The 27,843-nt window shown below is 37.1% G+C and overlaps 1 protein-coding gene across 1 annotated transcript in view; it reads left to right on the top strand.

Annotated features, from left to right (window-relative positions):
- The window catches only part of gnal (guanine nucleotide binding protein (G protein), alpha activating activity polypeptide, olfactory type), a 161,480-nt gene that overhangs the window by 39,156 nt on the left and 94,481 nt on the right, over positions 1 to 27,843 (top strand). The window contains exon 5 of the mRNA XM_016256990.1: positions 13,055 to 13,152. Coding sequence (XP_016112476.1) covers positions 13,055 to 13,152 — 98 coding nt within the window. The remainder of the gene's footprint in view (positions 1 to 13,054; positions 13,153 to 27,843) is intronic.

The raw sequence follows: 27,843 nt of genomic DNA, 5'->3' as shown, positions 1-27,843 counted from the left end.
TTCTCTAGTGCAGCATCTCATTTGAAAAAAAAAGCTATGTTTCGTTATAAATTAAATGGTAATTTGTCAATTCTTAAAAAATTGATTAAATTGTAAAGTTGTATTCATTTCATGAGACACCATTTTTGATGATAAATTTGTATTAAATCATAAAACACAATTCAGAAAACATAAAATGAAAACAGAATTGTGTGAAAAATTAAATTTTCACAAAAGTTTACAAAAAAAATAAAAAAAACTTAATTGGCCCTTACACTCTTTAGACAAATGTTTCTAAACATTGCCACATTAGGGCTCCTCGGCTTGTAACAATAGCAGAAACCTTTTTGGTGCTTTAGAGAGCGTTTTTAATGGTTTATTTTCATTAATAATAATTATGAAATATGTATTTATTAATATTGTTTTACCCATCCCTCCTATTCTTACAATAACTTGTTGCATCGGCAGCAGCGTCTCTACTAATAACGCCACGCCCTCCTAAAACGCCTCGCTTTAACACTCCTCCACATATCTATGTCACTGTGTGGGAAGATTTGCATAACACCGCCCTAATGTTCATGCAAAGAAAGAAGGCGTAACTTTGATTCTCGCTGTAGTATTGTTGCTGCCACCGCCGCCATGTCGTGGAGATGCTGTGTGTTTTGTTGTGAAAGCGAAAATACTTTGTTTGGTCTTCCAAAAGAGGACACAACTAGAAATCAGGGGTTAAGTTGTTTTTACAACACTGTTCCAGAACAGTTCAAACCAAATATTCAGATATGTGCAGCGCATTTTATGGAGGACGAGGACTGTTTCCTGGGAGAGTAGCCTACAATACCGGTGTTCTGACAAATAATGCTGACTCACAGCCTGAAAGTACGCTTTCATATTTAAAGATTTTGCCACTGATTATTCAAACACGAGTTTTGAGCAGTGTAGAGTAGCGCTTGTTGTTTGTCGTTTCACCGATTCAACATTGGTTTTATGTTTACGCGGTGCGATGAAACGCAACGCGTAAAAAGACAGTACAAGTCATTATTATCCATAATTATGTCCCCACTGGATGCAACAAATGCCTCGTTTATAATAGGTTTTATTGTTTTTGTCTCTTCGTGCCGGGAGACGGCATCATGGTATGGTAAGGGGCGAAGAGCTTTGTAAAAATCGACGAGTTTCAGAAAGGCAGGGCATAGAGGAGAAACAATAATGTACAGTATGTGGAAAATGTGTTTTTTTTTTTACCTTAAACCGCATAAACACATTTCATTACACAAAATACACAAAATAATGTTCTTTTTAGCAACGTCATATAACCCCTTTAAGTTGCTAAACTATTTTACTGATAAATCGTCAGAGCAGCGCTAACAAAACATTTCTGTGCAGGTGTGTCTTAGTACTGTATGTGTGTGCATCTAGGGGCGTGAGAGTGTGAGAGACCGTATGTGCTTTCCGTACATAATAAAACTTAATTTTGAAAAACATGGAAATAATTTGTAATTTTTATCCTATTGTTTAAAATATTTATTTGATCGATCATTGTTGTGTTTCTGTTATGTTCTTGTTTCATATGAGCAGAGCATTTAGTTACAGCATAGATGGCATTTTCTTAAATATTTTATATCGTGCATCAGATTATATATCAGTTTATATTTTGCATCATATCCATACTAAATATGAGTTTATTATATTGAATTTACTTGACTGTATTTACATACGTGACCTAGAAGGAATCCAAAAGTAATCAGATTACATTACTTTCATATGGTGGTGCTTGGATTACTTTACTAATTTTTTTTATTTTTTATTAAGCAATTTGTAATTGTAGTGGAATAAATTTTTAAAGTAACCCTCCCAAGTCTGCTGTTGAGAGTGTGTATGGCAGTCTGTGTAGTTGAATGTTTGAGCTCCAGAAAAGTAATAATGAGATGGCTTTGACAGTCACAGATTAAAAAAATTAAATAAAAATAGGTGGGAATAAAGAACCCTAAACTATATAACACACAGAACCATTTTGGGATAAAAGTGTTCTTCAGGATGTTTCTAAACAGAACTGTTACTGTGTGTAAATAACCATCTTTTAGTGTAAAGTAAATGGTAGCTTAATTCATTCGCAAGGTCTAACACACATGTAAAGCATTGTTTTCTTAATTAATGATCTTATTTTGCAACTTTGGAACAGATTTTTCTCTAGTGTTGATGGCATATCAACCAGGCATTTACGAGACATTTTAGGCTACATTTACACTAGTGCATTTCATTTTAGAATGCATAACTTTTGCTACGATTACGCCTGTCTTTTACACTACCCTGGCATGTTCGAGCCTCGAAAACTGAGACTTTCAAAAATGCTGCAGACCCTGTTTTTGTTTGAAGACTCTTTCAGTGTAAACTGACACAAACTGATGCTGCGTCCAAATTTGCATACTATCTGTCCTAAATAGTATTCAAAATTAGACTTATTATGTCCCAAATCATAGTATGTTGAAATGAGTATTCCAAAGGTTCCCGGATGGTTTACTACTGCTGGTAGAAATGATCCATGCACACTGTAATCTGTAATGGCTAATATTGCTCACAACGCATTGCGCGGTGGATGAGGATTCAATTAGATATAAAAAGTGTTAAACTACAAACATGGTGGATATGCGAGACCAACAGACAGGTTTGAGTGATAAATAATCAATATCTAACCTGTTGAAAACATATTTATTTAATGTTATCCTCGTTATAGTTCATTTGCAGCAACACTGTGAACTTTATAATGATATGTTTGGTCATTAACTTTTAAATGCATCATTATGCAAACACATGAGGAGAGTTCTCGGCATGAAAAACCCACGACTGGCAGATCAACGTGCCTCTTCATTTCTCTCCAATATGGTAGAAAATTAAACAAATTATGGATAATGTTAACTTTGACAAGATGATTGACAGGGCAGTTTAAATGGTGACAGAATGCATGTAACTAAGCAACAGAGCGTCTGTTAAAGACGCAGTTATGACGAAGTAGTATTTCCAAAGCTAAACAGTAACATCATGCTCGTTGTACCTGCATGAATGGTCATGTGACATGCGTTTTCGGTTGTGTAGTGTGGATGGAGAACGTTTCTGAAACGCAAGTGTAGACGGGGATCGTTTTCATTTTAAAACCTTAGGGAGTGTGTAATGTTGGTTATGAGCTGTGATGCATTTGTTTTGCATCTCTGTATTCATTTGTTTTGCTGTATTGTGATGATTTTGTGATAGACCCTCACCAGGGGCCTAATTATTGTATAGCTGTCTGTATCCTCTGAGGGAAAGGGGCAAAAAACAAGTGTGTTTTCCAGAAACCCTCTCCCCCTTCATTTTCACTCACTTCAGAGGTGCTGCGGAGAATCTTTCTTTCAATCATTTGAAATGTCTAAACAAAAATGTCTAAGTAAATATATTAAACGATGACATATAATTTTGTCTGTCATTTAAATGTTGTCGGCCTTCTCAGTTTTACATTAAAAAAATTATTATTATTATTATTATTATAAGAACATCTTAATCATTGATTCTGCCTCAGAGCAGTTTCAGTGATCAAGTGGATCAGAGAGACTGAAGAGAAAAATAAGTAGTGAATGAAAGAGAGAAGGAGAGATTGGTAGAGCAGATTTCATGCTCATTCAAGAGCCTTATAATAATGTTCGTGTTTAACATATTAACAAACACATTAGCACCATAAGTCCTATTCAGATGGTAATTGTTTCTCATGGGGACATATTTGAAAAAAATTATCTGCATTTCTCTTCAGTGATAAAATGAATGCGTTCGGATGAAGATAAATGTAGAAATGAGCAGAAACAAGTTAATGTACACCTTATGTAAATAAGAGGATGCATCTGGCCTGTCTACTTTATATTTATATAAATATAAATACTGTTTATATTTGTGTATGTGTGTATTAGGGATGGGCGATATGGGCTTAAAAATGTATCATGATAATTTCTGATATTTATTGCGATAATATCAATGATGATAATTTAGGGAATCCTGTTTTTTTTAGAGAAGTATTATCTTTCCTATTTTTACCCAAAATAGGGTGTTGTGAGCAATACACACATAATGTAATGACTGTTTAATTAATACTGGAAGCCGAAGGGCACTCTTACGCAGAAACTATACATATGCATTGTAGAAGTAATGCTCCAGGAAATCTCTAATATGGACAGAGGTATCCAGTGATTGATGTAGCTGAATAAAACGCAGATAGAGACATTTTAACGGAGGAAACCTGAAGACAATAAACATGCGATTGCACAAAATATATGGTATCTGTGTTCTTCAAGCAATCTTGGGTATTTTTATAAGGATAAAGTATATTTATAATGCAATGCTAATTGACATAGCCTTTATCACTGTATATAATGCTATGAAATAGTATGATTTCTGCCTTATTCTGTTATACGAAACCACGTCTGATCACAAAAATAAGTTATTTCAAACACTCGACTATGTTATGAAATTAATATGGAGAAAAAGCATGTCAATAAATAATATCTTTCTTGGACAACAGGTTTGTAAACGACTCATGCACATGTAAAACTGTATCACTGTATGTGCTACTGTAGTACATTTACTCAAGGTTCAGACTGATTTTTGTCGCACTGTACAGCCCTATCCAAACCTGCTCCAGATTGTAGAAGGAGCTGCTCAATTTCATGTCTGGTAATTTTTACCGGTATATCGCAAATGATAAGATATCGCCCGCCCCTAGTGTGTATATAAATAATTACTCAATTAAATTACCTCACAACATTGGTGTTTGTCAAAAGATCAGTATAAAAACAGAATAACGGCATAATTGCTTACTTTTTTGACAATTATAAAGGTGATGTGGTAATTAAATTGCTGTCCAAATCCAGTACCAGTAGCTCGCATCAAATATTATTTCAAACACTCGACTATGTTATGAAGTTAATATGGAGAAAAAGCATGTCAATAAATAATATCTTTCTTGGACAACAGGTTTGTAAACGACTCATGCACATGTAAAACTGTATCACTGTATGTGCTACTGTAGTACATTTACTCAAGGTTCAGACTGATTTTTGTCGCACTGTACAGCCCTATCCAAACCTGCTCCAGATTGTAGAAGGAGCTGCTCAATTTCATGTCTGGTAATTTTTACCGGTATATCGCAAATGATAAGATATCGCCCGCCCCTAGTGTGTATATAAATAATTACTCAATTAAATTACCTCACAACATTGGTGTTTGTCAAAAGATCAGTATAAAAACAGAATAACAGCATAATTGCTTACTTTTTTGACAATTATAAAGGTGATGTGGTAATTAAATTGCTGTCCAAATCCAGTACCAGTAGCTCGCATCAAATACAAGCAGCAGCAGAGGACAGCAGTTTGTAAGTGTTTTGTCTTGTTTTCCCATTAGATTTCAGCGCGGTTGTCATTGCTAGGAAACATTGTTTCACTTACTGTATTTTACCGTGGTAAATACTTGCTCAAGTCGCTTTTTTTTTTGTGCTTATTGTGGGACTTTCCAGTTTCGGTTTGCTAAATAGTAAGGCGTGGCCAGCTGTCTTCAATAACGAGTACTCGGGCAAGTATAAAATTGGTTAGTTCACCGCTGCAGCGGTCGCAGCAGCCCTCGTGTGAAGACCGACGAGTGTAAAGACCATCGACTCCACCGAGCAAGGACACCGACAAGGCACTTGAGTATTTCTTTCCTGCCCTTTCTTTACTTTTCTTTACTCTTTGTACAGCTTGTTCTCATCTACTTGTTTAGGACAATTGTACTCGCTATGTGCTTTCAAATTTCTACTATTACTAACACTCGGAAATCACGCACAATCTACGGCCTGTCCCTCTGTCCTCTACTACTTTACTCTCTATTGCAATTCGTCTCTGGAACTGCCAGTCTGCTGTTAACAAAGCAGAATTGATTTCTTCTATTGCTACTCATTCCTTCCTCATCACTTCTAACCTCACACTAACTCCTGACACAGCACACACTCCTCCGCAGGTCACCTTTTGACGTAACCTACGCTCACTCTCTCCCTCTCGCCTATCTTCTATGGTTTCATCCTCACTTCCTTCACCCTCTCAGTTTTCAGCCCTGGACACAAACAGTGCTACTGACACTCTTTGCTCCACTCTAACATCTTTCTTAGACAACTTGTGCCCACTTTCATCCAGACCAGCGCGCACTACCCCCTCTGCCCCCTGGCTGTCCGATGTTCTCCGTGAACATCGCTCTAAACACAGGGCTACAGAGAGGAATTGGCGACAATCAAAAAACTCTACTGACCTTAGTGTGTATCAGTCACTCCTCTCTTCCTTCTCTGCAAATGTCTCCACTGCTAAAACGACATACTACCACAACAAAATTAACAAATGCTCTGACCCTCGCACACTTCAAAACTTTATCTTCTCTTCTCTGTCCTCCTCCCCCTCCTCCTTCATCAACTCTTACAGTTGATGACTTGCAATTTTCTTCACAAATAAAACAAGAACCATCAGTGACCAATTCCCCACACCACAAACTGATGATAACTTCATAACGACAAATACACACTTTCTCTCCTCCTTCTCTCCACTCTCGGAGACGGATGTTTCCAAACTTATCCTTTCCAATCATCCTACTACTTGCCCACTTGATCCTATCCCCACTCACCTCCTTCAGGCCATTTCTTCTTCAGTCATACCTTCGCTTACTCACATTATCAACATCTCTCTTCACACTGGTACATTTCCCACAGCATTTAAGCATGCTCGGGTAAGCCCACTGCTTAAAAAACCCTCTCTAAATCCAGCCCTTTTAGAAAACTACAGACCGGTATCCCTTCTTCCATTCATTGCAAAGACACTTGAGCGAGTTGTGTTCAGCCAACTCTCTATATTTCTTGCACAGAACAACCTCCTTGACAGCAACCAATCTGGCTTCAAAAGCGGCCACTCAACTGAGACTGCCCTGCTCTCGGTTACTGAAGCCCTGAGACTGGCAAGAGCAGCTTCCAAATCCTCAGTACTTATTTTGCTGGATCTGTCTGCTGCTGTTGACACCGTTAACCACCAGATTCTCCTGTCCACCCTCATGAAGATGGGCATCTCAGGAACCACACTCCAGTGGATCAAGTCTTACCTCTCAGGGTGTTTTGGAGGGTGAGGTTTCTAAGTCACAACTTCTTGCTACTGGGGTTCCTCAAGGCTCAGTGCTTGGACCACTTCTCTTCTCCATCTACATGGCGTCATTAGGATCTGTCATTCAGAACCATGGCTTTTCTTATCACTGCTATGCTGATGACACTCAAATCTACTTCTCATTTCAACCAGATGATCCGACGGTAGCTGCTCGCATTGCAGCCTGTCTGAGAGATATTTCTAGCTGGATGAAGGATCATCACCTTCAACTCAACCTTAAGACAGAACTGCTTGTGGTTCCAGCAAACCCATAATTTCATCACAGCTGCTCTATACAGCTGGGTTCATCAACCATAACTCCTTCCAGGACAGCCAGAAACCTAGGAGTTGTGATCGATGATCAGTTAAGCTTCACCGACCACATTGCTACAACGGCCCGGTCCTGCAGATTTGCCTTATACAACATTAGGAAGATTAAACCCTTCCTGTCAGAGCAAGCCACACAACTTCTTGTCCAAGCTCTTGTTCTTTCCAGACTGGACTATTGTAATGCTCTTCAATGAGCCAAAAAAAGCTCACATTACTCCTCTCCTCATCAGGTTACACTGGCTACCAGTAGCATCGCAGTACCAGTAGCTCGCATCAAATACAAGGTACTGATGCTTGCCTACAAGACCACCACTGGCGCTGCACCAATATACCTAAACTCGCTAGTTCAAACTTGTGCGCCCTCCAGAAGCTTGCGTTCTGCAAGTAAGCGGCGCTTACTAGCACTTACCTATTCTATTCTATTCTATTCTATTCTATTCTATTCTATTCTATTCTATTCTATTCTATTCTATTCTATTCTATTCTATTCTATTCTATTCTATTCTATTCTATTCTATTCTATTCTATTCTATTCTATTCTATTCTATTCTATTCTATTCTATTCTATTCTATTCTATTCTATTCTATTATTTAATAATAAAAAAAATACATAAATAAAAACCTAGCTACTTGTACTGTGCTAGACTAACTGAGACTTGTCATGGCACTTGTATACTGTTGTTCTCTCGTTGGTCTGATTGCTTCTATTGTTCTCATTTGTAAGTCACTTTGGATAAAAGCGTCTGCTAAACGATTAAATGTAAATGATTAAATGCTATTTTCCGAGTCATTGATGTTAATCAAGCAACAAAAGAAAGACAGCAAATCACACACTGCTCTTGACTGAAAAACTTTAGTAGCCCTAAAGATTCATCTAAATTTATTTATAGAAATAAATGTCTGCTTGAAAGGATGAAGAATATGGTAAACAAGTTGCTATAAAGAATGCATAATTAGCCTATATAACCATTGGTATTTCATTAAAAAGAAGACCTTGTTGTTGTCCTTTATGAGAAATGGTTTTATTTAATTTTAACATACAGGCATGTTGTGGGTCACCGCAGTTAAATCGGTGTCTATCATGATAAAACTTTAATATCAAACCTATATAATAAGTTTGGAAATTTTAGAGAAATGCTTAATAAATGCATTACACTAACTAAACCCATTAGATTTTAGCCGACTAAATTTACTGTAGATATAGTCGACTAAAACTAGACTAAAACTAAAAACAATTCAGATGACTAAAATATGACTAAAAGGCATTTTAGTCAAAAGACTGACTAAATCGAAATTTGCTGTTAATTTGAACACTGGTCTCCACCCTACTCAATCACACCAGCACAGACCTCCTCCAGTTTCACTCAGTTAACTGAAGTAGTAAACACTACACAATGGCATTCGTCAATATTGCATAAATGGTTATTGGAGAGTGAATCTGTGAGTTTATTCATATTCTGAATGGATTATAACCTAGAAAGCATGCAAAAAGCTCTCCCCTTATAATCACTAAAAAGCACTTACTTTAGAATTGTGACATTCAGTGGCGGTTCTAGCTTGTATGGTGCCCTGGGACACCCCTAAATTAAATAAATTTTACACAAAATTTTCTATTTTACATAAGTGTGTATATTTAAACTATTCAGGCAAGTAAATGATAAAATACCCCCCCATACACACACACACAACTGTACAGTAAAAACATTAATAAAATGAGTGTTACGTTTGTAAAAAAAAAAAAAACAATACAAAATCACGTTTTACTGTCTGGTTATGTAAGCTAGTTGGACAGAAAAAAGGAATGTTGTTGCCCTATGTGCAATAACATATCATAACATATATATTAACCTATTTTAGCGAGATGAGCGAGATGATAGTTGCATAGATACCATTTATCTTTTGCACATTTCCCCTCTTTTTTTCCTGAATTGGGCTCCTGATGGCTTACATTCCCACTCTCCCTACTTAATTCACATAAGTGAAATCAAGTGAATAAAATGAAAATGCAATGCTCATGCTGCATCATTTTTCCATTTTTTTTATTTTATTTTTTAGAGTGGTGCACATTAACCAATCACACTATTCCATTGAGTTTATGAATGCAGTGGCCAATCAGAGGTGTTCAAATGAGCTCGCTCACGGAATTCTGCACTCTCGCGAATTCTCTCATCATAAACAACAATTTATCTCCATATGCACACCAAGTCTTGACTAGGTTAATTGACCCACACAGTGACATGCATATGAGCAGTAAAAACCTGATATATGTATATATTCTATTTGCAATTTTAACTTTTAATTGTAATTTTAACTGAAAGCGACACTGACTGTTTTTTGCTTGCTTTTAAGCAATCTATTTCATAGTGTTATATAAATAAACATGTCGTTACTAGACTTTACTGAAGTGCCGAATTGCAGAGCTCATGCAAACACATCCACATCACTATGCTTTCTTAACTGCTGGTTTCTCATCGCTGTCATGTTTGTTGAGTGCTTATTTTGTTATTGCCAGAAAAGCGCATAGCACATATTCATATAAATCCTGCTCTCAACAGCATCAGGAGTTTGCTAACAGTAACCACTACTTGCATATGGTATATCAAACTTCTTTTTACCTCCTAATTGAAGAACGAAAAAGAACTACACTTTGTATATCAGGGCCTTTACACATGACAGCATAAGCAATCTATTTCATAGTGTTATATAAATAAACATGTCGTTACTAGACTTTACTGAAGTGCCGAATTGCAGAGCTCATGCAAACACATCCACATCACTATGCTTTCTTAACTGCTGGTTTCTCATCGCTGTCATGTTTGTTGAGTGCTTATTTTGTTATTGCCAGAAAAGCGCATGGCACATATTCATATAAATCCTGCTCTCAACAGCATCAGGAGTTTGCTAACAGTAACCACTACTTGCATATGGTATATCAAACTTCTTTTTACCTCCTAATTGAAGAACGAAAAAGAACTACACTTTGTATATCAGGGCCTTTACACATGACAGCATTTTTTTTTTGGATGTGGTTCTGTAAAACTTTCCCACACTTTGCAGAAACAACTGGAATCCAGGCAGCGAAACGTAGATTTTCAGTTACCATTTTCTGTCTTATATGTTGAATTTTGAGGTAAAATCGTACCCTTGGTTATATATTGTATTGACAGCTCACAAATATTTACTTTTTACCATTTTGATGAGTCTTTTGTTCTACAGGAGGATGATTTATTAAGGTTAGGCAAACCCAGTTTTCTTTACAAAGCAAGTGTGTGTAGATGGATGGATGGATGGATGGATAGATATAGAAGCACAAACCCTATTTAAAATGCATAATTTCAGCGAGAACTACACTTTGTATATCAGGGCCTTTACACATGACAGCATTTTTTTTTTGGATGTGGTTCTGTAAAACTTTCCCACACTTTGCAGAAACAACTGGAATCCAGGCAGCGAAACGTAGATTTTCAGTTACCATTTTCTGTCTTATATGTTGAATTTTGAGGTAAAATCGTACCCTTGGTTATATATTGTATTGACAGCTCACAAATATTTACTTTTTACCATTTTGATGAGTCTTTTGTTCTACAGGAGGATGATTTATTAAGGTTAGGCAAACCCAGTTTTCTTTACAAAGCAAGTGTGTGTAGATGGATGGATGGATGGATAGATATAGAAGCACAAACCCTATTTAAAATGCATAATTTCAGCACGATATACATGATAATCAGAACCAAAACAGATGTTTTAGCAGGTACGAGCTGCAATAGAGTGGGGGAACTATGACGTCACTTTGTATGTGGATTGGCTGTTAGCATCACACTGGTTCCCTCGACAAAAAGCCAATGAGATTTTTCCATAGGCTTTTGGATTATCGCAAAAAATAAGCTTAGTGTTCAATCATAGTTCATGAAACTTACATGTTTTGTCCATCAAGATAATCTTCACAAAATAATATAACCTTTATGAATTTTTAAGCCAAAATAAAAGTGCCAGAACTTAAAAGCTAAACTTAGGCTATAAACGAACTACAGCACCATGTCACTCGCCTTCAACGTCACCACCACCATGCTCCCGGACAACTTTTTCAAACTTATTTTTAACACTTTTTTTTACGTTCAGTGAAAAGGATTTACTCCTGTGGATGAATTTTAACCCACGCTACATGAACCTTTTCATATAAACTGGAATAAATACAAAACTAGAGCCAAACTGAAATGAGACATTAGAAATAAATAGCATAGTGAATAAATGAAATAATCATAACTAAACGACACATGAAAGCACGCATTTCTGTACATTTTGAAATAAGAAGCATTAAAAGTGAATAAATCTTTGATTAATATGAATATTTTAATTTAAAACGTGTCTCCACGTACTATTCAATAAAATTCTAGTGCATTTAATCTATTAAATAACAGCAGAGTGAGCGAGTTTTTGGATATGGTAAGATTAAACTTATTTTAGTGAATAAAGTACCACATTTCAGTTATCGTTTTGTTAGGATGGGTACACACGTTATTTTATCCTTGCTTCTAGAAAATCCTCAATCTATGTTTTCTAACAGCTGCTTGTGGCCGTAAACATTTCATTTTAACGTGGCTTTAAGCACTATGCATCATTAAAGTTTCACTTTCACCACGACTAAGCCGGTAAATGTGGTGTTTACATAGAATAATCAATATGAGTTTACCTTATGGTCCGAACCGAGTCTCCGCATAAGTAGGAAAGCGATAAAATTAGCATTATCCATCTGAAGACTTTTGTGTTGCATTTCGGGGCAAAGCAAAAAAACATTGTCAAACAACAATATAAAATGAGGTAAACTATTAATTGGTTATTCAATAATTAATTGTACTATATAAATGATACTACAATTGGAAAATACTGTAAATTGATAAACTGTTCGGCGTGATGATGTTTTAATGTCTCCGACCGCGTCTGGAGTCCCATTTAGCAACTTGTTAGCAGCTGTCTTTAAGAAACGTAACAGTTTTAAAAAAATCACGAGTGGGGTGTAACTGGTGTGTTTTATGTCGTAGAATAAAAAGTGAAAGTATCTTGAGCATGTGTGAAACAAACCTTATTTTAGGGGATTTAACCAAACTCCCATTAAAAAAAACCCATTGATTCTTGGACGATGGAACCGGAACTCACTTCCGGGTTTTTGCCTACAAAGTGACATCATAGTTCCACCACTCTATGGCGCAGCTCTATTCTGGAAAAGGGGGCGGGGAGCAGCAGCTCACTTGCAGTTAAAGAGACGGGCACAAAAAACATTTTCAAAATGATGTAATGATCTGTGGGGTGTTTTGAGCTGAAACTTCACAGACACATTCTGGGGACACCTGAGACTTATATTACATATTGTGAAAAGGGGCATAATGTCTCCTTTAATACATTCTGTGGTGATTTTTTTTTTCTGTGCTTGCTAGTGTCACACGTGTTTTGTCTTAATTGTGAGTGATTGTTTTTAAGTGTTTTTATTTTCCTTTTTTCATTTTAATTAAATATTTTAGTTAATTATTGTGTCTAATGAATAGATGCTAACTCTATATTGTGTGTTATTTCTGTTTTTACAGGAGTTTTTTGAGCATGCAAAGAATCTGTGGGATGATGAGGGGGTGAAGGCCTGTTTCGAGCGCTCAAACGAGTATCAGCTCATTGACTGTGCACAGTAGTGAGTATCTGTTTTGATATGTCAGCTTTACTTCCACAGTAGTGCTGTCATCTCCCACAGCGTGTCTCCTGATCATCTATCATATTTGCTGAGTGAAGGTTTCTTGTCTGAGAGTTGCTACAGAACCCGTGTGCAGCACAGCCTATTGGATGATGCAGAGTGGATCTTTTTACTTGTGTGACCCACTGATATGCAGTGCAGTGTCTAAACTCACTTTTTGTGCATTTGGATTCCTATGCAGGTATTTACTTAGTATAATAGGCTGTATGACGATAAGGAAGGAATACTCTAAGAAATAGTTTGGCATGCAGATGTTATTGACTTGACGTTTCTAAAATTTCTCTCTAGACCAGGGGTCTCCAATAAACTAGTGTTTATTGCACTACTGTGTTATGACATCAGTGCCAAGTGTTTCTTAAAGGTAGGGTAGGCGATTTCGGAAAGGTTAGCAATAGCGAGCTAACTTTTGAAAGCAAGATCCCCACCCTCCCTGCATAAGCACTCAAAGCCATACCTCCTCCAAAACACATGAACACTCACAGGGATACCCAAGACGTGTTACTCGTATAGTTTTGAATGGGGAAAAATTCAATGCTCAATATGGCTGCTCTATCAAAGGAAGCCCTGCCTTTTCAGTAAAAGAGCCAATCGCTAATCGGTAAAGTCATCGTGTCACTGCAGCTGCCATTAGAAGTCCCTGTTGCTATAGGGAAAACTCCAAACCGCTTTTTTGCACCCTTGAAGGGCACTTCGGGTAGGGGACGCCATTTGTAGGAACGTTCCAAACTAAAGTGAACATCTGAATCCCTTCATGAAGGGCCCTTCCAGAAGTCGGTTAGCAAAGGGAACATGCGATGGTCACTTCATTTCCGTTTGTGATCATGTGATCTTTGGTTAGGAGATCGTGCGATGCATTTTAAAAGCAAAGTTGGGGTCGGTTTCGACTTCACATACAAACGTAAGTAGAATAGGCTAATTAAATTTGTCTTTATTTTAATGTAATACAAAATATTTTTGTCAGTGATAGAAATAAGATTTAAGACGGTAGTGTAAGCAAGTTTAAACTAGTTAAGTTTGAAAAGGTTTAATAGTAAATAAGACACAATTAGGCAATATTTTAATAAAATAAAAATAAGAAGAAATATTTATTTGCAACAACTGATAGAGTGCTGAAAGCTGCATGCACACGCAGCGTTGTCAAGGTAACATTTGGTCAGTCATTTCCGTCACCAAGGGAGGTCCAAAAGAGACAGTAATGCCCTGCCTACACCCTTTAAAGAACACACTTCAAGGGCTCTCTCTGTCGATGGGAGTAGGGTATAGGGATGCTCACTTCCGTTTGGAATTCGCCCATAGAAACCGTCAATGTTCTGAGACGCACGCTTAGGACTGTGCATGCGCACTGGCAGGTCTAGCCTGAAAAATAACATTTTTAATGCCATTTGAGTAAAGGAAACAACATTTATGAGACAGTTGTTGTCAAATTTCATTGGTGATTTCCAATATGAAATTTAATTGTAAGCTTGGCAAACGGTTTTGGAGAATTTGATGTTTCCCCATTCAAAAAGATAGCAGCTGCACTGCATGCCCGAGAGACTTTTCAAAGATGACCGCAGAGTTGGCTTAAAGGGTCTTTGCACAGGCAGACCAGACGCAGACCAGTGATACGATGAGAGACCGCATTGGTGGAGGTTTGAATGCATTGCTGTCAGATTACTTCATGTCTCATTCTCCGGTGAGAAAACATTACAGTACAAAGCGCGTAATATTACAATATAACGCCTTTCATTCTAGCTGGAACGCACTTATGACATATCACACAGGATTTTGTGAGACTGTGGTGGGTGGTCCTCGATCCCTCTAGGGGTGTCCGGGGGCATGGGGGGCACCCCCCCCCCCGTGCATTTTAATCACGATACAAACAAAGATACAAAGATAAAACCTGCATGAAACAAAAACAGACAGGCTGAATGAGAACGCAAATGCACTCTCTGACAACAGGTGGTGGTTATGGATCAGCAATGATAAGAGGGGAAAAAATGCCATCGAAACGTTTGTGAAGTCAGTTCCCTTCAGAAATACATTCATATAAACCCCAACCCCAATATTTATATTTTTCTAATGAACAGTGAGCTTGCTGTACCTGTACAGTATTTTATCTGTGCCCGTCTGTTAATTTTAGGCCATGCTTGCAAGAGATAAACCCTTGAGCTTTTATTTTGGTGGAAACTTCAGTTGAACTTTTATTTTGGCAGAAAACTCCAGCTTCTGTGAAAACAGGTTTACAAACATTACTAATTTAATGAAATACTGTAAACATTTGCATAACTTATGCATAATTATGCATAACTGGTGGCCGTTGCGTTCCCAAACGCGCTAAACTCACAGCACATTCAATAACGGAGTTCACTGCATTCGCTCTGAGACGCGGAAAACACCGGATCACGAGCCGATCGCGTGCGCTGTGCAATGTGCGCGCTTCACTTTGAAACAAGCAGCGCAAACAGACTTGATAAGTCATATTACGCTTTCGGTTTTAATTCGTTTGACCGATACTTGCCGAAGCAATGGCGTGAAACACAACGTTAAAGAACTTTTATGTTATAAGTATAAATATATCTTCGGTTTATTATGAAACTGTGGCGGGACAGATTAGACTGTGGTGGGCCGCCACAGTCTAGTTAATGAATGGGAAACACTGCATATCTGCGCAAACAGAGTGCGTAGAGGTATGCAAATACATAATTTGACAGGCAGGCAGGACAGCCTATTGTAATATTAGGACCAAGCATTTTGATTGGATTTACATTTTATGGTCCTACGCCTTCCACAGAAGATACAAATAAATATAATTAAACTTAGACCACTTAACTTAGTGATTGCTGTTGGGGTGTGAAGAGACTTTCAACCAGCATTAAAAAAAATGTTTTTGAACCAAATCACCTACCCTGCCTTTAACTGGTGGGTCGCGGAGTGTGCAGTCAAAGAAACAACAACAAACATGTTATGTTTTTCTAATCCGAGATTTTTATGGGCGATATGACCAAAATCTTATTTCACGGTATGAGAAATTTTATTTCACGATAACGATATATCTCTCGATATAGCTATTTTTTTGTTATTAAAAATAAGAAAAAGAAACAACTTGCAAACACTATAGCACAAATAAATATAAAATAAACTCTTAATTTATTCAGCTACAGTAGGTTTATTCAACATGCAAGAAATTTTACAGAAATTGAATGAAGTGTATAAATAAAACACTGCATAGTCTTCACTGTATAAATCAAACATGAACTGATTCTTATTAAAGATTCAAAAGTGATTCAGTCAAGTGCAGTGAGTGATTAATATTAATAATGACAGACAGCAGCAGGTAAATGAATAGTAATTTAATTTTATTATTATTATTATATTATTATTATTATTATATTATTATTATTAATTTTAATTTTAATTATTTATTCATAATAATTTAATCCTTTGCTATCTCTGAGTATCAACAGCTCCTTTGAATCACATTCAGCCACTATTACCCACCCTCTTTAAATCCATTTTATAGTTGTTTATCGACCCCCAGGACCACTAGATAACTTCGTGGAAGGATTAGATGTGCTGCTCTCAAACATTCCTGAGGATGGTACTCCCCTAGTTATGCTTGGAAACTTCAACATCCACCTAGATAAACCTCAGGCTGCAGACTTCCACACTCTGCTTGCCTCTTTTGATCTCAAGCGAGTATTAACTACGGCTACTCACAAATCAGGCAATCAACTGGACCTTATTTACACACAACACTGCTCCACTGATCATGTATTGGTTACTCCACTGCACACCTCGGATCACTTCCTCCTCACTCTTAACCTCAACATGGTTCCTGACACAACACATACATGTCACTTGCCACGTCACTTTTCGACGTAACCTATGCTCACTCTCACCCTCTCGGCTATCTGCTATGGTTTCATCTTTGCTTCCTTTCCCTGAACAGTTATCATCTCTTGATGTTAACCATGCTACTGATTAGAGGTCTACACGGAAGACCCAAGGACCCGGGACCCGACCTGGGATCCGTACGGACTTCGCACAGCTCCAGTGATCTGTTGAAGATCAGTGTGAAGATGGGGGCCAGCTGGTCAGCACAGGATTTCAGACAGACTGGTGTAACACAATCTGGGCCTGGTGCTTTTTTCCTTTTCTGCTTCCGGAAGACCTGGCGCACCTCGTCTTCGCTGATCTGAAAAAACATTGTGTGTAATGCCAGAGTCGATCGGACTCTGAGAACACCCGGCTGTTATCAGAGTCAGTCAGCGCTGTGCGTGTGCTGTTTTGTAACTTTCAGCTTGTAAAATTAGGATGAGAAAAGTGTGAGTCGGTAATTTGAAATAAGGTGAAAAACAAAACCACGAGCGACATCATCAGAAGCAGGGCGGAGTTAATGCACAAGCACAGTGATAATGGATACCTTCATGAGTGATGTGAGTTATTATTGATTATTTTTTAAATAGTATTATGAATGAACCATCTTGTTGTTATATCTAAAATTTTTGCTCAGACTTGGCTCAGAGAGCACAGAGATGATAGCAAGTAAGTAAAGCTAACGTCAGCAGCCATGGCACTGGACGAGCAATCGTTATTATAATCCAAATAGGCAAACAGTCTAAATTATTGTGCAAGTTGACTCGAGATACAAAAAATGCAAAACTGCAAAGTCGCATTTGTCATCCGTCACCGTGACAGCAAATGGACTTTTGAAACTGGAATAATGAGTGGATTACGCATTTCAATTGGCAAGAGAGGAATAACACGGATGGAACTTTCTTGGCAAGGAGGATTGTGTGCATCACAGTCAGGTATGTCTAGTATTTTCAAAAAAACTTTTTAAAAATTTGAAAATAAATTTTGTACAAAAATAAAATAACACCAATATTACAAAATATAACATCCACTTGTTTTTCTAAAGAAACATTGTCCAACACCGACACCAGCAGGTAAAGTTACAGTGGGAGTCCGCTTTCTCTCGTCTCCCCTGAGCCCATTTAACAGACACCCTAAAGCATGCTGTGAGTTTGGTGGGGGGTAATTGAGAATGAATGGGGGGAAACCACGTGAGAGGAGACATTGCCTCCATCGCGATATTATAATAATAATATTCTTTGTAGCAATTTCCTTGCATGTGAGGCCATTTTGATGCAAAGCGATGATGGCTGCACTTGTTTCTTTAGAGGTAACCATTGTTAACAAGAACACAATGATTGGAAGCGCTTCTTCCCTCCTTTTATAGCAATCAGTCTGCTCTTACAATCTAATTAGTATGATAGTGATTTCACCTGACTAGTACTCATTCACACTTTCCACATGTGCTGCTGATATTAGTCAATTAATGTTAGCACAATATTAGGACACTTTAAAATACCATATGACCTGCTCTTTAATGGGGATGTCCTGAGCCAATTTTTTAAGCCACATTTCTTTTTAGGCTGATCTGTATCGGCTATCCTAAGGCTATCCTTATTTTACGTCCGCTGTCATGGCGGTGTTGTGCAGTAGGTGGCAGTATGTGCTTTTTAGTAGGTTTGCCAACCACTACTAAAAGGAAAATAAGAAGCTCAAATGTGAGTGATGCGCAAGAACCAATAAGGTCTGTTCTAGCACATCACACTCTTCTGAGCTTACGTGTTTAGTGTATTTGATGCACACTTTTGTAACAAATAATTCAAAAGTCACTAATTTACCATTCACTTTTATCTTCAGCAGGAATATCTGAGACGTTGTCATATGGAACGCATTACTATGGGTTTGCGTCTTGCTTTTGGACTTGACTGACAGACTGGCATTCTGACACCACAACCTTCATGCTTTCTAAACTTCTCTCCACTTTCCCCCCCTATATGTTACTAATGTAAATGTAATTATTCTGCTTATTGTACATATAAAATATAAGAAGTTTATATCAGTAGTCTCACAGTCTGTTTACAATGTCTACCATTGTAAAGTTTACATAAATTTTCTTTTTTTTGAGCCCGAGCCCCATCCCTGAGAAACTCTCTGCACATCCCTGTATATATTGTATTGGTTTTAATAACGTTAATGTACTTCAAAATCGGACACTGTTATAGCATTTCAGAACAGGACATGTTTTTATAAATTGTAATAAAAAGGACAATATTATGATTTAGAATGTAGAGAAGTAAAACTAATGTTTCTATGCCTTTTAGTTTGTACTTCAATTAAGCAAAAGGCATAGAAACCAAAGTTCACACTATTCACACTACTAGTGCTCATATCTGTCTAAAAAAATTTAAATAGAATGTGAAAAAATATATATACTTACAAGCCAATCATTTTCACCTCAGATGTGCATAATAATAAAGTACATTTTGCTTCGGAGCTGCGTGGGTGTGTCTATAGTACGCCCACTCTCCCATTCACCAAATTCGAGAAAGAGGAATCCCTCTAGTTGGGCGTATGTATGGCGCATTCAGGGGTGATTCGTCTCAGCAGCATAGTTAAGTGCAGCACATTCCCTTTGGGCTCTTTGACTAAAAAAAGAGGTTTTCTCTCAGAGGAGTAAGAGTGTGTCTTTTTTGGCTGGATCATGTCCTCATTGCCAGAATATGACCATGGCGATGCTGAGATCGCGACTCGCCCTTCTTGTGAGGGGTGAAGTTCCCTCTGTGCTACCCAGCCTGCATCTTCCTCCACCCTCACTACCCTCAATGGCGGACCAGTAAGGGTTACTTGGAAATTCCCCAGGCAGCTGTTAAGCTGTAGCAAATTAGCTCAAAAGGGAAATTTATATAAATAACTACAATTAAGTATAATTAATTGCAATTATTTACCTCAGCTGCCAGTAATAACTGTAGCAGAATTAATATTACAATCAACTTATTTGTTCGTCCAATGAACATTCAGTGTAATTTCATATCAACTCCAAGAAAGGATATTTTCTTGGCCATGAAAATAACTTTCTTACAGTACTAATGCATTAGAGCATGTAGCTATAGATCGAATTGTTATAGGAACACTATTCACAAGTGGTGACAGAACCAGGAACTCATGTTTTTGTGCACAAAAGTTTTATTAACTAAACACTAACACATAACTAAACTAAACAAACAAATATACAATCACTCATTCATGGGGGCATTGGAAGTGCATGACTGAAATCATTAGAGAAACCAGAGAATGCAGTTATGGAATATGAGTCCGTTAACCACCTGAGTTAAACCATCAGCACCATTTTAGAACAGGGTCTACAGCTTATACTAAACCTCTGTTTCGTTTAGTTAAATGTATGATACTTGCATTGCCTTGGCCGTTGAACGAGCGTCTGGATGCAGTCTCAGATGAAAGTGTTGATGGTTTGGAGGTGGTGTTGGAGTCATAATCACATTCTTCCGGGTTTGAAGAGTGATGGTCGGGAGAGTTTTCTCCCAGATGGAAAGTGAAGACATGGCTGTAGTCAAGGCCTGCCAAGGTGCTTTTGCTTTCGCCTGACATCGCTGCTTCAACACTAACTGCGGTTACTGAAACCACGCCTTCTTTCTTTGCGTGCACATTTGGGCGGCATTAGGCAAATATTTCCACATAGTGAGGTAGATATGTGGGGGCGTGTTAGAACGAGCCGTTTTAGGGGGCATGGCAGAGTCTTAACTTTGATAAAGAATATCTCTTTGGTTTTGAGACTTTAGTCTTTGCAACTTCTGGGATCTTATCTATGCACAATCAGCTTGTAACACTCCAAAGAGAAAGGAAAACTTGAAATCGCATCATATGACTGCTTTAATAACTTTTTCATTTGCTGTCACAAAATATGTACATTGGTGTGATACACATGCAAAACCAGTTTGGTAATCGCCTCTGGTCGGTGCTAAATTGCCGTAACGCAGAGTGTTTAGACAGGGGCGGACTGGGACATGTAGGAGTAAAACTAAGAGCAGAGAATGTAAATTACATTAAGTCAGAAAGAAATAGTGTAGTGCAGTTGAGCAATTTCAGCGAGAATGACTGTGAATGATTTTATTACATTTGTTGTAAATGATGATAGGTAGTTGTAAGGAATTTAACTCATTTAAATGTGATAAGGGAATTAATCATTAATTTTATTTCTAGCTCAGGTTTTGAGAGGAATCGAATCTGAAAATTCGAGGTCAACCTGATTAAAACTGATTTCCAATTTGATAGTTTACACTTTAATCAACGGTCGTCCAGCGAGACGTTGACCTCAGTATATTTTAACAATTCGAATATTTGTATTTCCCTGGCCACGGGTTAATACGTTCTTTGATAAGTAAGCTACGAGCTAGGTAACAAGATCTTGGCAAGGCTCAACTTTAAAATGTCACGACACCAGACAATACTTCTTTATAAATGAAAACAAGAATTTATTAGCTATTCTAGATTACATTAAATGAAGCTAAAACACACATACACACAAAGATTCAAGGAAATGAGTTAACGGAGTTGCATGAAGTTTTCAAAGTTCTAACACTCATTTGGTACGAGTGCTTTAAATTCAACCCTGGGACAATCACAAAGCAGATTTTCTTATCTTTACTGCTTAACGCAATTCACCAGTTCAGCACTGATTTCAGCAGATAGGAGCTTTGTTTGTACTTGCGTTTTGCTGAAATCTGAGAAGCGGAGGGGTTTCCTCGTTGCCTGAGGGAGTCCCGGCTTTTTGATTGGTTGCTGAGATGACGTCGGTATGGCGTCCTTTGGGGAGAGCCCTCTGTGGTGATTGGAGGTTGCCTTGTGACGTAGGAGCTTCGAAAGTCGGTTGCCTTGGGCACGGAGAGTGATGTTTGGAGTTCTTTCGAGAGAGTTCCTTTGCTTGGCTTTAGACTTTGAAGTTCGGCAGTCGCGGAGTGTCAACTGAAGTGTTTGAGTTCTGGAGTCTCACTTGTGCGATGTTACGGCATGGGAGCGCTTTGGAGCGCGGTCACCAAAGTGAAATCCAAAGGTCTTGAGAGAGAGAGAGAGAGCGAGCGAGCAAGCGAGGGCTTTGTGTCCATTTTAAGCAGGCTGAACTTTGTCCATCCCACAGGTCGTTGTTCCAATCAGATAGTGGCTGCGGGGCTTAGCCACGCCCTGTGTGGTTCCTTTTCGTGCACAAGTCACATGCTGTTCGTGGGGAGTATTCCTGCAAGTTTTAAGAACTTATAAAAATGTCATCACCGGAAAATGATGCCAAATATCAATTTTTCACTCATTTCAATGCTTTGCAATTATCACCAGTTTTCATTCAACACTAAACTTCACATATCTTACACACATATTAAATGCTTTATCTGCTAAAAGGAAAAGTTATAAGGCAAAGATTAAAATATCATGGTTTCAATAACGCATCAAACAGAAAGCATATTATTTGGGAGTATATTGCTCCGATACTTTAAATGATTGTCTTTTACGATCGTCATGCAAGGTTCTGTTTCTTTTGTTGTAAGAAAAGTTTGTAAGGGTTTCAGAAAGGGCAGGAAGCAGATGGTCAAACGTCATGTGATAGTCATGCATAGATCCCGTGTTTGCAGGCCTGAGGGCGTCAGTTAATTTACTCGTCCATTTCCTGTTGGATGTAATAGTTCATTCATTGGTGGTCACAAGACATTGTGGTTTCTATAGGTTGTGAAATAACTATTCAGTCCTGATACAAAAGGTCTCTGCTATCTCCTGATTGGATTAGTTCGTCATCTCATGATGAGTTGTTTCAGTGGCATATCAGTGTCCGTTCATGATAGAAATCCCTACATAGTGATGAATAATTTCTTGACAGTAACATTCGCACCAGTCAAGGCTCGTGCAGCCAGTCTGTGTAAAAGAGAGATTCTCGTGGAGAAATCAAAACAAATGAGCACAACAGCACAAATAAAGAAACTCACAGAACAAACATACTATGATAAAAATTTAGTTTTTATATTTGTAACATATGATGTAGCCTAGTTAAGCATCATGAGACGACCAAGAGAGTGCTGATTCTCGAGTATCGGCATGATTGCAGATTTTACATCGATTTTATTCACTCTATAAACAAGTAATAATCATTCACTAATCTCCAAGTAGCACACAGCGGTGTTTCGTTATTGAATGATTCAGCGTTTTTTAATTGATCATTTGAGTCAATGATTCAGTGATCCGTTCATAAAGACAGGCACTTCCTTGATTCTTGAATGAATCAGCCATCTGAATGAATCTCTAGAACTAATGACTCAAATGCTCACTCATTAATACAGTGACTTGCTGCCACCTACTGGCGTTTTACTCTTATATTTTAAAGTATCATTAAATTTTTTCCAACTCTTCATATTTGTAGGCTATATTAAAAATGATTTGAAACACTATGCTCATAACAATAATCATGCAGTTGTAATTTTGCAATGTAAATTCATTAATGAAATTTAAGAATTTAAATATGAAAGATAACACAAACATTTGATAAGATTAGGGAAAAAATGCCCATTCTTTAGTTGGAAAGCAATTTAAGGAGGCAGATATCACAAATTTGCTGATTTCAGTAAGTAAGAATTGACATAGCAGTATCAGTTTAAATAATGTAGATTTTCTTACATATCCAAGATTATCATCATTGCATCGTCAAATTGAATGGTTAATTTAAAATATATAAACGGTCAAAGTTTGGCATCATTTTTGAAGATTGTTTTTGAAAGGAATATCTTATGCTCACCAAGGCTGCTTTTTAAAAAATCAAAAATACAATAAAACAGTAATAATGTGAAATATTATTTCAATTTATAATAGCTGTTTTTTTATGTGAATGCATTTTAAAATATAATTTATTCCTTTTATTCAATTTGAATTTCCAGGATCATTACTCCAGTCTTTAGTGAAATCACTCTAATATGCAGATTTGCTTCTCAAGGAACATTTATTATGATCAATATAGAAAACAATTGTGCTTCATATTTTTTGTGGAAACCATAATATATTACCATTAAAAATACAATTAAAAACTGTTTTTTTTATATACTTTTATTCACCAAGGAAAAGTGTTGGGCAGTAACTAGTTACTAGTAACTTGGTTACTGTAATAATATTACTTTTTACAGTAACTAGTAGTGTAACTAATTACTAATAAGATTTCAGTAATAATATTAGTTACCATCCATAAAACAGCTTAGCTACTTAGTTACTTTCGATGCCTCAACCCCGCAGATTTAAAATCCAACAAACAAATAATTCATAATTTATTTTCATAATTTTCACAACTCACACATGCATGTGATGTTCCCATTGCAGCAGGCAAGCTTGGAATGTGGAAAAGCTCACATTCAGCAGATAGAAATATTGCATTATATTGATTTTGTCAGGAAAAAATATGATCTGAACTCTGTGTAAGTTATGGCTTTACTTTACTCTGGCATTACATCCCACCCACATCTCTCTGATCAGCTTGTGGTACATTACCGTATTGACCCGAATATAAGATGATGTTTTTTTTCTTGGAAATACATCTGAAAAAACGCGGTCGTCTTATATTCAGGGTCTAGACTTTGACATGTCAATAATACACCCACAACAATAGGTGGCGCCAAATACGCATAAAACGAGTGTGCCATGAAATACGTAATGTAATGCGTGTTGTAAAGATCGCGAGTTAAAACAAAAGAGAAAGAAAACCTTACAGCTGCATGAGTCGTGACTGTCACTTTAGCCTGATGGGACCAAACTCCCTTTGTGATTTTAAAGAATCAGAATCAGAAGAATAGGAAAAATATGCAATATGAAAATAATTGAAGACAAAATGTGTTTTACTGAGAAAAAACAAGATTTGGCTTTTAAAAAGCCTTTTTCCAAAATGTACATCTGGAAAAAGCGGGGTTGTCTTTATAATCAGGGTCGTCTTATATTCGGGCCAATACGGTATATTACTACAATTAAAAATCTTTTTGGAAAATTAAACCGTTTCTTACAAAGTTATGTGATTTGATAAAATACATAATGAAATATAATCGTATATGGGTAATGGAGAAATTGCAATTAGCTTCAAGCTACACATGACAATTAATGAGATTAATACAACACTTCTACTTGAATATCACTATCAATCACTATTGAGTGTCTGTAATAACTTCTGACTGCGATCCAATGTGGATTTTGGTCAAATGATGAGGCAGAAATATGTTGTTAGGAACATTCTAGAAGCATTTTATGTGGAAGTTACAGTTACATCTTCTCTGGGGCGTGAAGAAAAAGTAATGTAACTAGTAGTGTAACTAATTACTGTTGCCAGAAAGTAATAAGTAAAGTAACAATATTACTTTTGAAAAGAATAACTAGTAATGAGTAATATATTTCATTCTTTGAGTAACTAGCTCAACACTGCCAAGGACAAATTAAATAGATCAAAAGTGACAGTAAACACATTTATAATGTTACAAAAGATTGTATTTAAAATAAATGCTGTTATTTTGAAGTTTGCCTCGAGCCCCTGCCCCTTTTATTTGCTGACGCTAAAGTGCCCTTTCGGTGCGATTTACAGAGGGGGAAAGCGAAAATTTTCTAAAATGTTTACATTCCAAGGCAGATTGCCGGCAACAGCCATTTTAGGATAGTTTGTGGCTTGGTCTTAGTGACTTAGGAGTCCTCTTTACTACTCCTAACTTTTCACAGATTTAGGAGCTAGTTTTAGTGCTAAAATGCTTTATGAAATACTCTTGGAGGAAAAATTTAGGAGTCCTAAATTTAGAACTGGCATGCCCATTATTTTTAAGATTTTCTCCTAAATTATTATGAGCTACTTTTAGCCTTGAGATGTTTTGTGAATATGGGCCCAGTTGTGTAATATATATGGGTCATGTATGGCATTAAAAAAATTAAAATGCCATTAAAAAGGCATTAAAAAGCATTAAATTAGATTTGATGATACCTGCTAAAACCCTGTGAGAGCAGAGACAAAAGCCAAAAACCCCAAAAGCTAGGCGGTCACTGATGTGAGGGCTTTTAAGTTTGATGCAGGTCACACCTCTGAAGGATCAAAAAGCCAATGGTGTCTTGAATATTTGGAGGGAAAGTTTACGACTCTTTGTCTTCGAGCATGGTATTTTGCATATATAACTGGATTGGGTGCTGATGCAAAACTATTAGAGATTCTTAGAACACAAACATGTTGCATGGGTATCAACATATATATACTCTCATTTAGATCATGAAAATACGAATTCATAGATACCAAACATGGTATAGGTGAGATTATATTAACTAGTGATCTATCATAATGCATGCATAAAACTGAAATACAATACAATATACAAGAACAGTAATAATATACACAAGGACCTGAGGATATGTGTGTTCATTCAAAGAAAGGTTTGTCTGTGAATTAATTAGGAGAAGAGTCCATTTCTATGGGCATTGTGTCTTTCCTATGAGGAAAATGAGTGAGAGCTGCTTTGCCCGCATTCATTTGAGCAATAAAACCAGTGTTATTTGATTATTTGTCTTTGGTTACCATGGAACCAGAGACCTGTTTTGCTTTTTTGAGGTGTTAGTTGCATTTCGGGGGAAGGGTCCATAGACCTTGAAATGTACAGAAAAATCAATTAAAGACGTAATCAAACAGACGATGAACACTATTAACAGCAATTATTATGAGATGCAATCAAACTTATAGCAAAATATGGTAGTTCTGTATGATGTTTCAGGGTTGGCATCATCTGAGGTCCTCTGAGGGGTTGGCATCACCTATTCTCAGGTGTTCTGGATCCAGACTGAAGCTTGTGTAAATCCTAGTTACCACGGGATGTAAATCCCGTGGCAAAAACAGAGAAAAAAAATAGACATAATTAGCGTAGCTGCTGTTCCAGCCAAGCAAAATTGATTTGTTTAACCCAAGCTAAAGAATAATGTGCATTTGATCAGATATAACTGCAGTACAAGATTATGAGATGCATTATTTGAATGCTTGGCCAAAGAGATGTGTCTTTAATCTAGATTTAAACAGAGAGAGAGTGTCTGAATCTGAACGTTATCAGGAAGGCTATTCCAGAGTTTGGGAGCCAAATGTGAAAAAGCTCTACCTCCTTTAGTGGACTTTGCTATCCTAGGTACTACCAAAAGTCCAGAGTTTTGCGACCTTGGGGAGCGTGATGGATTTTAGCGTGGTAGAAGACTAGTTAGGTACGCAGGAGCTAACCCATTAAGGGCCTTATAGACGAGTAATAATATTTTGTAACTGATACGGAACTTAATAGGTCAGAGACTGAGAGACTGTAAAATTGGGGCAATATGATCATATTTTCTTGACCTGGTAAGGACTCTAGCCGCTGCATTTTTATAGCTTGTATGTGAGATTAAACTCATTAAATTTTAAGATAAATGTCAAAACTAAATTTTAAGAAATCATTAAATTTCGAGAATAAAGTCGTTGTGTTTCGAGATAATTTGCACATAATATACAGTACCTGTACATACAAAAAAACTGTCTATTGTAATATACCTGCACACACAATTGTCAATTTATATATTTGTATTCCTTATTTACTTGTTCTATTTTTATTTTTATTATCTGTGTTTTTTGTTCGGTCACTGTCATTCTGTTACACTGTGGAAGCTTCTGTCACGAAAACAAATTCCTCGTATGTGTAAACATACCTGGCAATAAAGTTCATTCTGATTCTGATTCAATAGTCCAGTCTAGAGGTCATGAATGCATGAACTAGCTTTTCTGCATCA

Source organism: Sinocyclocheilus grahami, unplaced genomic scaffold (genome assembly GCF_001515645.1).
Source record: "Sinocyclocheilus grahami isolate Dianchi unplaced genomic scaffold, SAMN03320097.WGS_v1.1 scaffold1498.1, whole genome shotgun sequence".
Lineage (NCBI taxonomy): Eukaryota > Metazoa > Chordata > Actinopteri > Cypriniformes > Cyprinidae > Sinocyclocheilus > Sinocyclocheilus grahami.
Note: the sequence above shows the minus strand (reverse complement) of the source record. Positions and strands in the feature narration are given on the sequence as shown.